Source organism: Lactuca virosa, chromosome 1 (assembly GCF_052849685.1).
Source record: "Lactuca virosa cultivar CGN04683 chromosome 1, Lactuca_virosa_CGN04683_v6, whole genome shotgun sequence".
NCBI lineage: Eukaryota > Viridiplantae > Streptophyta > Magnoliopsida > Asterales > Asteraceae > Lactuca > Lactuca virosa.
Window position 1 is genome coordinate 195653278 of NC_136426.1, and position 17485 is coordinate 195670762.

General features: G+C 32.6%; 1 protein-coding gene across 1 annotated transcript; it reads left to right on the forward strand.

The window, feature by feature from the left end:
- Window positions 1-563: 563 nt before the first annotated feature.
- LOC145163589 (3-oxoacyl-[acyl-carrier-protein] synthase I, chloroplastic-like) lies at window positions 564-11482 on the forward strand. Its single transcript, XM_079082414.1, has 7 exons — window positions 564-1102; window positions 1174-1605; window positions 1766-1939; window positions 10762-10875; window positions 10951-11052; window positions 11130-11196; window positions 11271-11482. The coding sequence occupies exons 1-7, from the start codon at window positions 638-640 to the stop codon at window positions 11336-11338; spliced, it is 1422 nt and encodes a 473-aa protein (XP_078938540.1). The 5' UTR covers window positions 564-637; the 3' UTR covers window positions 11339-11482.
- Window positions 11483-17485: the final 6003 nt, after the last annotated feature.

Consider the following 17485-nt stretch of genomic DNA (forward strand, 5'->3'; position numbering starts at 1 on the left):
ACATTAAACTAATAATTGATTCTTCATTTCAAATTTCAAATTTTAAATTTCACACTCTAATTACATTAAATTAATAACATTAGAATAAAAAATAAAATAAAATTAATATATATATAATAAGGTGATATAATTTCATGTATTTATTTAAATTAACGATTATAATTTTATATAACTAAAAAATATCTCTTAATTAATATTTTATTTAAAGTAATTTATTTGAAATAATTTATTAATAATTTTAAGTTTTTACTATGAAAATTTAATTAATTTTGTAACCGTGATTCGCACGGGTTATAAACTAGTTAAAAATAAATTAATTAGGGAGAATAAAGTCCTTCAAATCCAGAATAGGAATCCGGAACAGAATGATACTAAAGATATCAAAAACCACAAAAAAAATTCCAATTTAAGCCATATAGTTAAAATAAACGAAGTTGAGCCCTCAATCCAACAATTATACAACAACATGGAAGATTTGAGTAATATACTCGTACTTCTTACAAACCCGTCGTAGTGGAATTTATTAAATTGTGCCTTGGTATATTCATGTATATATATGGTATTTGAACTGTTGAAGTGACACAACACTATTTACGACACTAAAATTCTCGAATTACTTTTGTATCTCTCTCTACATATGCTCATATATATGGAAACTCAAACTCTTCTAAGGCCAACATCACACTCGTTATCTCCGATCCCCAAGTATACTTCACACATAACAGTGAAATCACCACCACGCACTACTACAAAACACCACTACATATTAGCTTCTAACATATCTGCAACGTCCCCTAAAAGAGAAAAAGATGCAAAAAAAAGGGTGGTTGTTACGGGTATGGGTCTTGTCTCTGTGTATGGAAATGATGTTGATACCTACTACCAAAAACTCTTAGCTGGGGAAAACGGCGTCAGGTTAATAGATAAATTCAATACTTCAAAGCTCCCTACAAGATTCGGGGGTCAGATTAGTCATTTCAGGTCAGATGGGTATATAGATGACAAAAATGACTTGAGACTTGATGATTATCTACGGTATTGCATTGTGGCAGGGAAAAAAGCTCTTGAAGATGCTGGTCTTCGAGTCCATGAACTCTCTAAGGTTTGTAATTCTTTAAAGAACTTCATATATATTTGATCCAATAGATTTCAGTACCTTTTCATGGTGTGCAGATTAATAAGGAGCGTGCTGGTATACTTGTTGGAACAGGAATGGGAGGCATGTCGGTTTTTTCTGATGCATTAAATTCTCTGATGGAGGGAGGTTATGAGAAAATATCACCTTTTTTCACACCTTACGACCTACAAAACATGACTTCAGCTGTACTTGCTCATCATCTTGGCTTTATGGGACCAACGTACTCCATTTCAGCTGCTTGTGCAACATCCAACTTTTGTTTCTGTGCTGCTGCGAATCATATTCGTGAAGGTGAGGCTGATTTGATGATTGCTGGTGGAAGTGAAGCTGCTCTTATTCCTTTCGGAGTGGCAAGTCTTGCTGCTACTAACGCATTGTCTAAAAGAAACCATGATCCACAGACAGCTAGTAGACCATGGGATAAAAATAGAGATGGGTTTGTCATAGGTGAAGGTGCTGGTGTTTTGGTAATTTTACTTGTACCATGTGACGCACTATAAATCTGTCCATAACCTCTTTTTTGGAGAGAAAAAACAAGAAAACTCGACATAAATCTTACAGATTTAAGTGTAGATTGACATAATTTTATGTTTCGTTTATGTGAATATTGATTTGCCATGTTTTTAGGTAATGGAGAGTTTAGAACATGCAATGAAAAGGGGGGCACCAATACATGCGGAATTCTTGGGAGGTGCAGTCAATTGTGATGCTTATCATATAACTAATCCACGACCCGACGGATTGGGTGTTTCTTCTTGCATTCAGATGAGCCTTAAGAACGCTGGTGTGTCTGTAGAGGAGGTACTTAATATTTTTCTGGATTGGATTCACTTAAACATGTCAAAGTTAATCAAAGCCTGTTTTGGATTCGGGTCTTAAAATTTACAAAAACTAGTAATTAGGTTAAATTTTATTTTGTTTAAATACCGCGTGGAATCCTTTGATACGTACCCGACTGCTCATCCTCAAATTCTAACCAAAGTGAAAGTGTAGTGATTTATTTTTGGTGACAAAGTAATACATAATAACTGTTATCAATATTAAATAAGAAATTAAATTACCTGCCTACAATTATTCCTACCCAATAAAATTATGACAAATCAATATTCAATTTAATTGTATTAGATATATTTCTAATATAGCCTTAATGAGTTAGTTAAAAAAATATGAAATTATGACACTTATCATAATTTTATTGGGTAGGAACATTTGTAGGCATAAAAAGTAGGAATCAATTTAATTTTTCATATTAAATTACAACAAAATTTGATCAACATGATTAATTTCAGTTGTTTGCTTAAAAAGCTTCTTTTTATTGAGTTATATATTATATAACTAGTTGTAAGACCCATGTATTATATTGGTTAATTTAAAAAAAAGTTTAATATAATGATCAAAATATTTGATAACTTTGAATTTATAAGAAAATAAGAAAAATAATGAATTATTAGAATCGAAATGATTTTTATCTTTTATATTTAAATAAATAAAAGAAATTAATGAACTTTAATTTTGAAAATTTTAACATTAAAAGTTAAGTTAATTAATGAAATTTATATACATTTATTACCATATTTATTGCAATTATTATATTAAAATATTATGTGAAATTTAATAAAATAGAAAACTTATAAAATGACATGTGAAAAAAAAATCAATTCAAAATAAGTACAATATGATATTTGACAAATTGAATAAAAATGACAAGTGGCAAAAAAAATCTTCATTTATTAAAGATGATAATACTATATTTATTGTAATTATTACATTAAAATATTATGTGAAATTTAATAAAATAAAAAAAAAACTCGTAAAATGACATGTGAAAAAAAAATTAATTTAAAATAATCACAAAATAATATTTGGCAAATTAAATGAAAATGTAACAAGTAACAAAAAAAAAAACATTCATTTATTAGAAATGATCATAATTTTAAATATGATTTAAAATTTAAATTGTTAAGTGTGTACTTGTGAAGCATACATGATTCTTTAACGCTATAAATTTATGTGATATAACTCGTATTTTTTCTTTTTATATTTCAGCATTTAACTTCATTTAAAGCTTTAAAGCGATAAATCATTCCACTTCGGCACTTCCTCTTTCTTTAATGTATGATATAGCTATAGGCATCTTTAAACTTTCACCTATTTTTTGTTTTTTAAAAAATAATTTTAATTGTCAATTTTGAAACACTTAACATATAAAAAATTAAAATTTCATCAACTTAAACTAAAAATCTCAGAAATTACATAATAAAATAAAAATAAAAATATTGCACAACTCCTAATTCAAAAAAACATAAACCTAAATAATAAAACAATCCTTGTCAATAGTCATCGTTGTATAACTATAATATATGTTCCACCAAATTTTAATATATGTTCCACCAAATTTTAAGCCAAGGCTGGTTACTTATTTGGAACCGTCATCAAAACATGTTCCAATCATTTATAGCATTCTCAACGAAGTAATATCACTGAAAACTATTGTGTGCAACTTCACAATCTGAATTTGAAGAGCTATTTTCGTTCTTAGACGTGAAATTTCAGCTTCATCATCCAAAATGACGGTGGCTGTTGTTAGTGATTTTAGTGTCACCATGTCATTTTATGTAACTGGAATTAGCATGTGAGCTAAGGGGCTTCTTAATTTGTTTTCTAATATGTGTACGGGTTGGTGTGGAGTGCACGCATGTATAAGATCAAATTAGTAGCCAGTTCGACGACTAGTCGGGGGTCCGGGGGCAGCGCCCCTAGGTCCGGGGTTTCCAAAGGGGCAGCGCCCCTATCGGGGTCCAAGGGGCAGAGTTGCCCCTGGCTGGGGTCCAAGGGGCAGCGCCCCAAAACCTCTTCGAATTTTACATATGGGTACATAGTGGGATATTCTGAATCTTGAGGGTGATTATGGTAAAACTAACGAAACTCGTTAGTTTTGTTAACCCTATATCCTCATTAAAATTCGGATTACCCTGACTTGCTTCCAAAGGAATGTATAGCGGCTCAACCCTAATGAAACCCTAATATCGTTTATTATATAAACGACTCTTCTTTTCAGAAGAGAGATACGATCTTAAGCTCTTGTTTTTTCATCATACTTTCACAGAATCCTCTAGCATATTGGCTTACGATTTCTGTGCCTAGAATCGTAAGTGTCCACTTGGATTATCCTAGGCTGAATTTCTTGTAACCCATGCATATGGTAGAAATATCAGTTTGGAAAGTGATATGACGATCCAAGTTGTTATCCAGATCTCCACCACAAACCCTAAATTTCCCTACAACTGCTTCTATGATAGATGGGAAAAAAATTAGTGTTGCGCTCTCTCTATCAATGTTCCGATGAACATAATTCTATTTTTCAATTCTCAAACTTATGTAACCAGAGTAAAATTATGTTCGGTATAAATTTTTTAATAGATTAGGTATTTATACTAGGTGATGGATCCAAGGTACTTCTTATGGGAGAAAAGCCTATGATGCCAATTTAATCGGTTAAATCGGTATTGATCAAGTTACCTCTTACCTGTTTTTGGTTGCCCAAAAATTGATTAGTAAAATCAAGGAGATATCAATACCTAGTGTGACCAAATTTGTTTGAAAAGGTAGTCGGTCCAAAAGCAAATGCCAATTTTTTTTTCAGTATTCTATTAACATACTAAATCCACATTGTTTCCATATCAGCATTAAATAACATAAATTGTTCCATATCCATTCGATTATTTTTTAACATTAAATCTTCCATCATCAGAAATATCCAACTTCCTAATCCATCCCTAAATTCAAAGAGAAATCTTCTAAAAAAAGACTTTTTATGTCTTGAAGTTGATAGGTTTCCACGTCATCAATTCTTAAATTTCTTCAATCCCAAATCCATCCATCTTCCCAAAAACTGATTAGTAAAATCAAGGGGATACCAATACCTAAATTTGTTTCAAAGGTAGTGGGTCCAAAAGCAAATGTTAAGATTTTTTTAGCATTCTATTAACATACTAAATCCACATTTCATATTAGCATCCAATAACATAAATTGTTCCATATCCATTCGATTATTTTTTAACATTAAATCTTCCATTATCTGAAATATCCAACTTCCAATAATCCACCTCTAAATTCAAAGTTAAATCTTTTAAAAAGAATAATCTTAAGTCTTGAAGTTAATAGGTTTTCATACCATCCATTCTTAAATTTCTCCAATCCTAAACACATCCATCTTCCCGAAAACTGGTTAGTAAAATCAAGGGGATATCAATACTTATTGTAACCAAATTTGTTTGAAGAGGTAGTCGGTCCAAAAGAAAATGCCAAGTTTTTTTCTAGTATTCTATTAACATACTAAATCCACATTGTTTCCATATTAGCATCTGATAACATAAATTGTTCCATATCCATTCGATTATTTTTTAACATTAAATCTTCCATCATCTGAAATATCCAACTTCCAATAATCTATCTTTAAATTCAAAGTGAAATTTTCTAGAAAAAGACTCTTAAGTCTTGAATTCGATAGGTTTCCACACCATCCATTCTTAAATTTCTCCAATCCCAAACCTGTCCATGTTCCCGAAAACCAGTTACTAAAATCAAGGGGATATCCATACCTAGTGCGACCAAATTTGTTTGAAGAGGTAGTCGGTCCAAAAGAAAATGCCAAGATTACTTTTTTTCAGTATTCTATTAACATACCAAATCCACATTGTTTACATATTAGCATCCGATAATAGAAATTGTTCCATATCCATTCAATTATTTTTTAACAGTAAATCTTACATCATAACAAATATCCAACTTCCAATAATCCACCTCTAAATTCAAAGTGAAATGTTCTAAAAAAAGTCTCTTACGTCTTGAGGTTGATAGGTTTCCACACCATCCATTCTTATATTTCTCCAATCCCAAATCCATCCATCTTCCCGCCACGCCACCGACCTCTTATATAATAATATTTGTCTCTTTCTTTGTGGAATAATGAAACGTCCCACTTTTCAAACCAAAATTTTCATTTTCAGAGTAGAGTATAATGATAACATTTGTTCGAAACAAATTCATTTGTCTAACATTGTAAAATACAATTTCCAATGCTAATATAAAAAGATACTTTTATTCAATCATTTCTAAAACAGAGTAGTAATTTAGAATCAACAGAAGTCTAATTAATAAATCAACAGCGCACAGTCAAGTTGGGCTCCTCTTTCTGACAGTAGAATTACCTGAAAAACATTCAATGTACAACTGTAAGCATAAAGCTAAGTGAGTTCCCCAACATACCATATATCACAATACATATACAATGCATACAAAAATTGGCTCACGGCTTTTTTTCGTTCCATCGATAACATGTGTATCTGAACTCATGACCTATCGACGTTCCATTCTCAACACAAGTCTATAGGCTCGCGTCATGTCGTCGTTCCACCGTCAACTCCTCATACATACATATGAACAAATCGTATATACAAAGAACCAATTATACAGAAGACTATTCTAGTCTACACATACACATAATAACCACAAACATAAAGCTGGTCCACCCCTTTGTCCTTCAACATGAAGTTGGTCCATCCCTTTGGCATTCAGCGTAAAGCTACTCCGCCCCTTATCCTTAATCGTAAAGGTGGTCCGTCATGATTATCTTGGCCTTCTACTCATAGATGGACTACTCTCTACTCACAACATGATATAACAGATCTACAAACGAACAATCTAACAATAAAAAGCAATCGACTAAGTTGGTGTACTTTCTTAACAACATACTACGACATATCTACATCCTAACATACAGAGGATACATACTGTAACATATAGTATACGACATATCTACATCCTAACATACAGAGGATACATACTGTAACATATAGTATAGTAGGAAATTGGAAGATGAATATTATGATGTGAAAATATAGATTATTTGAAAGACCATTTTGTAATAAAAAACATTGGAAGTTGAATATTTTGATGTGAAAATTTTTCAAAGTATAACTTTTGAAAAGATAAGAATAAAAAGAATTACGCCATCAAAATAAAATTCACATGTGAATAGAACTCATTAAAACACAATTATTGTTTAAACACACTTTAAATACATCAAACTGAAGTAACACTTTTCATTTAGCTCTAAATGTATAAACTTCACCTAAAATTTTATCTTTGTTTCTATCTTATTTTTTCTTTTACAAACACATTTTCAACACATAACATATCAAATTTGACAACAATGTTCTGTTTGCTCTAAACATATAATCTTGAGACAATTATTCATCCTCTCTAAATACCAAAATCTTTTGGATTGACTCTTGTACACTTCAAACTTCTTATCGAATTTTCAAAAAATAGAAGGAAAAAAGATATGCAAAGAAGCAAACAAACATATTTGAAACTTCTCTATTCTCATGCATACTATATAACAAAAATGAAAAGAGAAAAAAAAAAGTGATAACGGAAGAGAAGCAAATGTTTATAATATAGGCAAAATATTTCAATTAAATAATCATTTAAGTAGTATAATATGAAGAGTTTGAGATATACAAATGGATATGGTTCAAGATAGATTGTCTATCTTAAACCATATTAATTTTAATAAGTACCTTTGTAAGATATATATATATATATATATATATATATATATATATATATATATATATATATATATAATGTTTAAGAACATTAAACATAATGTTTAAATTAAACATAACATCTAAATTTAAAAAAAAATATATTACAAGAAAAAAATACATATTTTTCCCTAAGTAACACTATTCATCATCATCGTTACCATCGTAGATATAATCTGCCAAGTCTTCTAGAAATTGCATGTGGTTTTGTGCGTCTTGAATACTAACGACTATGTACAAATATTTTGTTGTTCTTATTTGAAATTGAATGTGTCTGGGCTCTGTTGGGATATAGTGTATAATATTATGTCATTTATCTTCTACTACCATCTTATGCATTATGATACATGCATACATAATATGTCGTAGAGTTTCTAAGTCTAATGGTCGTGCCACATGTTCAACTATGTGTCACTTCGACTTTATAACTCCAAAAGCACGTTCCACATTCTTACATGATTCTTCTTGTCTTCTCCTGAATATTGTTTCTCTTGGTTCCACTGAGTGTCGGAATGCCTTCAGGAATGCGGAATACGAATGATATGTTCCATCCGTAAGGTATTCCATCCTTACAGCGTTGTTGGAACCCACAACCCCCAAAAAAACATGCTAAATCCATAAATCCTGGGAAGTATAGCCTTTAAGACCAACAAAGTCTCTCCATGATGACCACTTGTATACTGTCCTTTCCATGACATTAGATAATTTTTCCATTTCCAGTGTGTGCAATTAAAGCTCCCTAGCATTCTTAGAAACCCATGTCTTTCTTTATTATTCTACATATAATACTTGCATATCATGCAACGAAGGTTTCCACAAATAAACGTCACCGAATGTTTCCACAACACCTCTTGACAAATTATTCAAACTTTCTCTAGTGATTCTTTTAGACATTCTCATATAATTGTCTATGGTATCGGGTGACTCTCCCGTAGCTATCAAACGAATGGCAACATCACATTTTTGCAACACTATGAATCCTCTCCTACATCTAGCATCATATCTCAATTGGAAAAATTTATACCTAAACATATATTAATTATGTAAAAATTTGTATTTGTTTTGTCTAAAGATATGGTAAATATATATTAATTAAAATTAAAGAAACATTGTCTGCTTTCCAAGGCATTGGCTATCCGTAGGAACACATTCCTACTCAAAACGAAATCTTAATTTGAAATCTTTTAACACGTAGATACAATTATTCACAAAGTAATCACAATATAGATGTTCGTGTACTTCTTCACGATTTCTATTTAACATCGCATGTCTTGTTAGTAGAGGTGCTACATCAGTTTATAGTTGCTCGTTAGTGCAATACTAATACATCATAGTGACGAACATATCCACATCGTTATTGTAGGACGAGTCGAGCGGATCCATATAGAGAAAAAGCAGAAAGGTGTGAATGGAATTGGAGTAGATAATATGTATTTATAGGTAAAAAATATATATATTTTTTTTAAATCGTTGAGTTCAATAGTTAAATAATCCAATACCCAATCATATTTCTCGTTGCACCTCGTCTTCTTTACAACGACATTTTGATTGCCACCTCACCAATAACGCGCCCACAACAGGCCTATATTCGATTCCTCCACTACTCTTTTTGTATTTTGGGCTTTTGATTTAATAGATTTCTAATTTTACATATTTGGTCTATTTTTAGAAAATATTTACAAACTCAATTTAATTAACTTTTTTTCAAAATATTTACAAATTCAATTCATTTATCTTTTTTCTTTTGTTACACTTTTAGACCAATTTTTATTTTTTTTTTCACAAATTTCGTCCATATCCTTCTCATAAATTTCTTCAATTTTTTTATTAACTTTGTTTTTAAAATTTAAAGTTAGTTTTACAATTTTTTTATAGATTTCTTTTAATTTTTTATATATATCTTATTTTACAATTAAATTTTGTGAATTTATTTCTGAAATTTAATAGTCTTTTTAAAATTTTCCTTTTCACATATCTGTTTCTATTCTTTATTTTAAATAGACTTTGCTATTTTTACATATTATATTTTTCTTACAAAATTGTTTTTAACATAATCGCTTTCATGTGTGTTGGACTTTATTTTTTTAAACAAACACAAAGTTTTGCATTCAACAAGTGGCGTTGCAAACCTACTTTAATACAAGTTTTGCTTGACTACTATTTGATTTGTTTGTTTTTCAGATTTGATCTTCATTTGTGTTTGTCATTTTCTATCTAAAAGAGGTAGAAGCATTATTTATGAAAAGCTAGCGGATTTTTTTAAGTTTCGTCTTTGATGAACCTCTTTTTCTCTCCCACCTAAGACTAAAAATATGTTTCGAATAATACTGATCGTCCATTAAATAGAAAAAATATATCTCCTTTTTTATTTTGTAAGTGTGATCCACGCCTTATAAGTGTTAATTAACAAAAAATTGACATAAAGTATAGGGAATTCTATGATAAAGTTTTAATATCAAAAAATTGCTATAAAGTATAGGGAATTCATCTAGTTTATGATTTAATTCTAAATTATTTATTATTATTATTATTATTATTTTACAAAAAATGATACATTACCGTCCAAAACTTCGGAATACCCCTTTTTTGTCGGTTTCACAGATTTTATCAGCATTCTGTCGTTTTTCGTTAACTTATTCAGAATATTGAGATTTTTCTGAATATTACGTTATTTTTAATTAATAACCAAAATAGTGGAATTTCTGAAGATTACCCTTCATATAATTTATACTAATATTAACGAATCATTTATAAATGCAACACATTTTTTTTATTATAAAAACATAAATACATGTGTTGATAGTTTCTAGGAATGAAAATGTGAAATAAGTAGACTCATATAATTTGTTGACCACTTCAAACTCTCTACGCTCCTCTTATATATCATTATCTATTCTCCTTTTATATGTGGGTGTTTTTCTAATGTTAATGTTCATCTTATGTTCTTTACATTTGAGTGTGGTATTTCTCATAAGACTAATCAATCACTCTTTAAAATAATATTGTTGGTAGGTTAACTACATAAATGCACATGCAACTTCAACAGTGGTTGGAGATTTGGCTGAGGTAAACGCTCTCAGGAAGGTATTTAAGACCACCACAGGGGTTAAAATGAATTCCACCAAGGTATATCCTTGTTATTAGCCATATCTCCATAATGTCATCTCTATATCAGGATTTAGTTTCTTGTATATGTTTCAGTCTATAATCGGACATTGTCTTGGAGCAGCGGGAGGTATGGAAGCCATTGCTACAATTAAAGCAATACAAACAGGCTGGTTGCATCCTACAATTAATCAGTTTGTATGTAATACCTATATTTCTCATATTTTCCCCTTCCTTGTTCTTTTAGTTTTGACATTTTTTTGGTGTAATGATAGAATCTTGATCCTACAGTGGAGTTCGACACTGTCGCAGATATAAAACAACCACACAAGATTGATGTTGGTGAGTTTGTCCCGGTTTCTCTTTAATTTGATTCCTGATTTTGAAGTTCTCTTATTTAAAGAATTTTTTTGCAGCCATTTCAAATTCATTTGGTTTTGGTGGAAACAACTCCGTTATAGCATTCTCTGCTTTCAGACCTTGAAATGATTGTTCAGTGTGACCTTCATCAATAAAAAAAATATGTCATTTGGTTGAGGCATTTAAACAACTTGTCAAACTATGCAACCTAATTTTTAGAAAATGTATCATTTACTGTTATAATCTTTGTTGAATGAGTTTTATCATACACCACTGTTGTTTTATACACCACTCTAGTATTAAGCACACATATTTCGCATGCAATCAAGTTCAAATTCCCAAGAAAAGAAGAATTTTATTAAAAAGAAGAATTTCATTGATTTGATAAATTGACCAATTATACACAAAAAAAAAAAAAAAAAAAAAAAAAAAAAAAAACATAAAATAAAGGACCCTTTGCTATAAATTTTACTCTTTAAACTAAACCAAAAATAAAAACTTATTCACTAAAAATAAACTCTAAATTAAATACATTTCCGGAAAAAAAAACATCGTTGGAGCCATTGTTGGTCGGACGTACATTTGTAGCCGGATAAGATATCGTTGGAGCCATCATTGCTAGCCGGAAATACATCGTTGGGGCATTCACCATAAGTTCTTTCTATTTATCTCTCAAGTTAAACTAAATATTTCTTTCATCTCCACCTCCGCTAGAGGTTGCCGCCCTATGCCGGCGTAACGCCTGATATCGGTCGTCTGGCAAGTCAAGGACTAGGTAGTCCAACCGGAAAAGACGGAGAGAGAAAGAGTGACAGAGACAGATAAGAAGACCGCCTATTTTTGGTGGTTCGGTGAGTCAGCGACTAGGTGGTTAGGGTGGTCTGACGACGGCGACTCACAGGTTTTGGTGATCCGACGAGGTGGCTATTAACTTAATAAGATTATGGGTTTTATTTTGTATTGGGTCTTATGCTGGCCCATTAGCTAGAGAAACCTAATTAGCTAGTCTATATATTCTGTCTTTTCCTTTCATTGTATCTTGTACTTCTCATTTGATAATAATATAAAACCCTAGCCGCTTTATGTCTTAATAGTTTTCATGGTATTAGAGTTTAGTTTGATCATCTGTATTTTCGTTTTTTGGGGCGAGTTCTAGCAGATAAGACATTGCATGGATCAAACTCCGTGGTGAGTATGGGGGCAACGCGCCACGTTTTTAAAAATTTTCGCAATTTGGGTATGCTTTTCTTGGTCGTTTCTGTATTCCGTTTGATTTGATTCGTTCGTTTCGTCGACTTTGAGGGTTTCGTTTCGTTTGTTGGTTTTGTTAATTTTGAATTTTGATTATTTTTGCTGCTACTCGTATTTATTGTTGTTTCAGTTATTCTCCTTTAACTGATATTGGAAATATGGCCCCGATAGATGATTCTGTTCAGTCCATTAGTATCCAACTCGATGGCAAGAATTATGCCTATTAGAGTTATGTTATGAAAAATTTATTGTAAGGTAAGACTATATGGGGGATTAAGAAAGAAACCAACAGACGAGAAGGATGATAATTATGCAACCTTAATGGATTCATGGGAGACTTATAACTCCAAGATCATTACTTGGATTAATAATTTTGTTATCCACTCTGTTGGTACTCAGTTGACGAAGTATGACACAACAAAGGAGGTTTAGGATCACTTGGCTAGGTTGTATACTCAGTCTAACTTTGCATAGAAGTATCAGTTAGAGTTTGATATTCGATCCATGCAACAGTACAATCTAAGTGTTCAGGAATTTTATGCAGCTATGTCGGATTTGTGGGATTAGTTGGCTCTTACAGAATCTAATGTGTTGAAGGCTTTTAAGCCTTATATTGATAGAAGGGAAGAGAAACATTTTGTTTAGTTCTTGATGGCACTACGTTCAGATTTTGAAGGTTTTCATGGATCAATCTTCCATCGCACACCTCTTCCCATTGTTGATTCGGTTGTTGCCGAGTTGATTGCTGAAGAAACTCGTATCAAGTCCTATGCTGAGAAAGGTCCCAAGACAGCCACTCCTGTTGTCTTTGTTGTTCCACAACGACCTTAGTCTTCAAACCAAAATTGTCCCAAAGTTGCATTTGATGAGTGTGCACTCTGTAAGAAGAAGAACCATTAGAAGGAAAATTGTCCTTTGCTGGCAAGCAAGGGAAATTAGCGGAAACAAAAAACGAGATCACATGCACAGTCTCACCCTTCATATTAGAACAGGTCTTCTAGACAGTCACATCCCTCGTTTCCATCTTTTAGGCCACCATAGTATGTTGTTGTTGCACCTTCAGTGAGAATGAAACAGATTTTACACCACCATCAGCATTGGATCTGCATATTGTTGAGTAGTTCATACAGTTCATTGCTGCTAATCCAACTGCCATGTCAGCTTCCATGTCTCATTCAAGTCTGTCTTCATACAACACGTCATGTATTCCTTTATCCTAGTGAATATTGGATTTTGGTGGATCTCATCATGTGTCATCATATTTGTCATCTTTTGCTTCATTATCTTCTCGTACACCTGTCTTTGTTATGTCTGCTAGTGTTACACCCATGTCAGTAGAGCGTGTTAGTTTTATTGCACTCCTTGTATATCTTTAACATATGTGTATTGCATTCCCACACTTGCTTTGAATCTTGCATTGGTCATTCAGTTGTGTAAATTTGGTTGTTGGGTCTTCTTTTCTGATTCATTTTGTTGTGTACATGACATTCGGTCTCAGAGGGTGATTGGGATAGGTTGTAGACTTGGGGAGCTCTATGTTTTAGAACAACTACATTTTGCTGATTTTGTTGCATCTAGTGTCGATTTGTCGTCTTTTCGTTTAAATCCTTCGTCGTCTATTTTTTTATCTTTGGCATTCTCGTTTGGGACATGTGTCAGCGTATCGTTTATAGTTTTTGTTTCAATTGGTGTGTTAGGTTCTTTGAAAACTGATGATATTTCTAATTGTAGTGGTTGTAAACTGTGAAAATTTACCACTTTACCGTTTAATAAATGTGTCACTCGTTCTGTTACTCCCTTTGATATCGTGCACTCTGATGTGTGGCGTCCATCTCCGATCAGCTCTAAATCTGGAGGTAACTATTATGTTTCATTCATTGATGATTACACTCGTTATACGTGGGTTTATTTTATGAAGCGTAGGTCTGACTTTTTCACCATATATAGTGAATTTAGAGTTCTTGTCAAGACTCAACACTCGGCTGTCATAAAATGTTTTCGATGTCATTTGGGTGGAGAATTTACCTCCAATGATTTTAAACAATTATTGGCATCTAATGGCACTGTGCATTTGTCACGTTGTACAGACACTCCTTAGCAGAATGGTGTTGTAGAAAGAAAACATTGACATCTCTTAGAATTGTGTTTCTTAGAAACTGCAAGATCCTTACTACTTTCTGCTCAAGTTCCTAATATGTTTTAGGGAGAAGCTGTTCACACCACCACTTACGTTATTAATCGCATTCCTACTACGTAAACTTTGGCGAAGTCTACTTATGAAATGTTGTGTGGACAACTTCAAGATTATTCTTCATTACGAGTGTTTGGGTGTACCTATTTTGTCTTGAAGCCTCATGTAGAGAGATATAAGTTGTCTTCAAAATAAGCTCTTTGTGTTTTTCTGGGATATGGTATTGGTCAAAAAGGTTATCGGTGCTATGATCCATCAAATTAGAAATTGTATGTCTCTCGCAATGTCACCTCTTTGGAGCATATTCCGTTGTATAGCATTCTTGTTCAGTCACATGATGCAACCCGAGAGGAGCTTCGTACTATTGATCCATTTAGCATTTACATTGATGATCCACCACATGTCACTGATCCACTACCTGTTGCTGATCCACAACCTGTTGATTATCCACCACCTGTCACTGATCCCCTACCTGCAGATCATCAAGACCCCCTCCATCGAGGCCTTATCTTAATAAGAAGTCCACAAAGCTTCCTGACTTTGTCTATTCCTCTTACTCACCACTTTTTTCCTCCTTTATTGCTAATGTACATCGTCTCTTGGAGCCAACATCCTACAAAGAGGTCGTTTCTGATCCCCTTTGGAAGACCGCTATGGTTGAGGAACTTGCAGCTCTTTATCAAACTCATACATGGGATCTGGTTTCGCTTTCGCTCAAAAAGCGCAATATTGGTTGTCGTTGGGTATATAAAATCAAAACAAATTCTGATGGATCCCTTTGCGTGTTATAAAGCCAAACTTGTTACGAAATGGTATGCACAAAAGTATGGTATGGATTATGAGGAGACGTTTGCTCCTGTTGCAAATATGATGACAGTTCACACTTTGATTGCAGTTTCTTCCATTCGCCAATGGAAGATTTATCAGTTGGATGTCCAGAATGTGTTCTTAAATAGTGATCTTCATGAGGAAGTATACATATCTCCTGCCCCTGGTATTGCTCACCAACCAGGTGAAGTTTGTTATCTTCGGAAGGCACTATGTGGAAGCGCCTCGTACTTCGTTTGAGAAATTTTCTACAGTGATTACTTTGCTTGGTTTTCAACCAAGTAGCCATGAATCAGCTCTATTTGTTCGATGTACGAATCATGATTATTACTGATGATGATATGATGGTATAGAGTCTTTAAAGCGTGATTTGGCTCACCGTTTTGCTATGAAAGACTTGGGTTTGCTACATAATTTCTTATGGATTAAAGTTGCTCAGTCTCCAAATGGTTATCTTTTATCTCAAACGAAGTATATTTCAGATTTGTTTGAAGGCGCACGACTCACGGATAATCGGATAGTTGATACGCCTATAGAGAGTAATGCAAAGTACTCTCCAACTGATGGTGTCCCATTGGGGAGTTGTTTTTCGATGTGGTTAGCCAGTTTGTCACTGCTCCTACTACTGTTCATTGGGGAGTTGTTTTTCGTACTTTGAGATATCTGCATGGTACTTAGTTCCGCACTCTTGTGTTTCCATCTACATCCTTTTTTGAGTTGCGTGCCTATAGTGATGCAAATTGTGATAGTGATATTTATGCTCGTAAGTCGACTACTGGGTATTGTGTTTTTCTTGGAGATTCATTGATATCTTGGAAAAGGAAGAAACAAGATGTTGTCTCTCGATCTTCTGCAGAATCTGAGTATCGAGCCATAGCTATCGCCACCTGTGAGATTGTTTGTTTGAGATGGCTTCTTGCAGATGTGGGCGTTCACATCTCTCAACCTACCAATTTGTATTGTGACAACGAGAGTGCGATAATGATTGCCAAGAATTCATTGTTTCATGACCGCACAAAGCACATTGAGATTTATTGTCATTTCACACGACATCATCTCCAGAAGGGAACTATCTATCTTCCTTATGTTTCCTCCACTTTGCAGATTGCTGATATTCTTACGAAGCCATTGAGTGCTCCTCAATTTCATTTTGTGTCTGACAAAGTCTCAATATTTATTGTTGTTGCATTGTGAGTTTGAGGGGGGGGGGGGATGTTAGCCTAATAAGATTATGGGCTTTATTTTGTATTAGGTCTTATGTTGGCTCATTAGCTAGAAAACCCTAATTAGGTAGTCTATATATTCTGTCTTTTTCTTTCATTGTATCTTGTACTTCTCATTGGATAATAATATAAAACCCTAGCCGTCTTATGTTTTGATAGTTTTTAGTGGCGACGACGGCATCATTGCTATGGAATAACTTGGATGTGAAAAATAGGATCTCCAAAAAATAGCTAGAGTTTTATGAATTTATATGGAGAAAATGGATTGGACTTGTAATCGGCTCGTGGGCTAAAAAATCAAAATTTGGGCTACTCAAACTCTAAATATTTAATCAGTGTTTTTTTTTTCATGTTCTTAAATATTTTTTTTTATTAATTTTTAATTATTATTTTTTTATAATTCACTTTTGCAAGAAAAATTGTGAATATTTTAGTTTTTTCTATCAACAAAGTATAATTTCTAATATTATATTTATATGTGTATAATTATTTGATGTATTTATCAAATTTTTAGTATTAAATTTTTCTCTCGATTTTTAGGCTTTTAGATCTCTTGAACATTAAAAGAATTGAGTGCAAAGTGTTGCTTGTTCTCAATGTTTCATTCTCGTCAATAAACGATCAAAGGAGATAAATTTTGGACTCACCTCTAAAGTATTTCTTTGTTTTGATCAATAAACTTTCGGTCAAGCTCCTCACACAGAATTGTTTAGACTTGAATTAGCAACCACCTAAGCATAATTCATCATTCATCGACTTGGACGAACAAGTAATCATA

What these genes read in the sequence shown, in the direction of transcription:
- LOC145163589 (XM_079082414.1), top strand. Translation starts at nt 638, where the DNA reads ATGCTCATATATATGGAAACTCAAACTCTTCTAAGGCCAACATCACAC. An exon ending in CTGGTGTGTCTGTAGAGGAG is followed by an intron (nt 1,940 to 10,761) that starts GTACTTAATATT and finishes TATTGTTGGTAG; the next exon opens with GTTAACTACATAAATGCACA. An exon ending in ATCCTACAATTAATCAGTTT is followed by an intron (nt 11,053 to 11,129) that starts GTATGTAATACC and finishes GTGTAATGATAG; the next exon opens with AATCTTGATCCTACAGTGGA.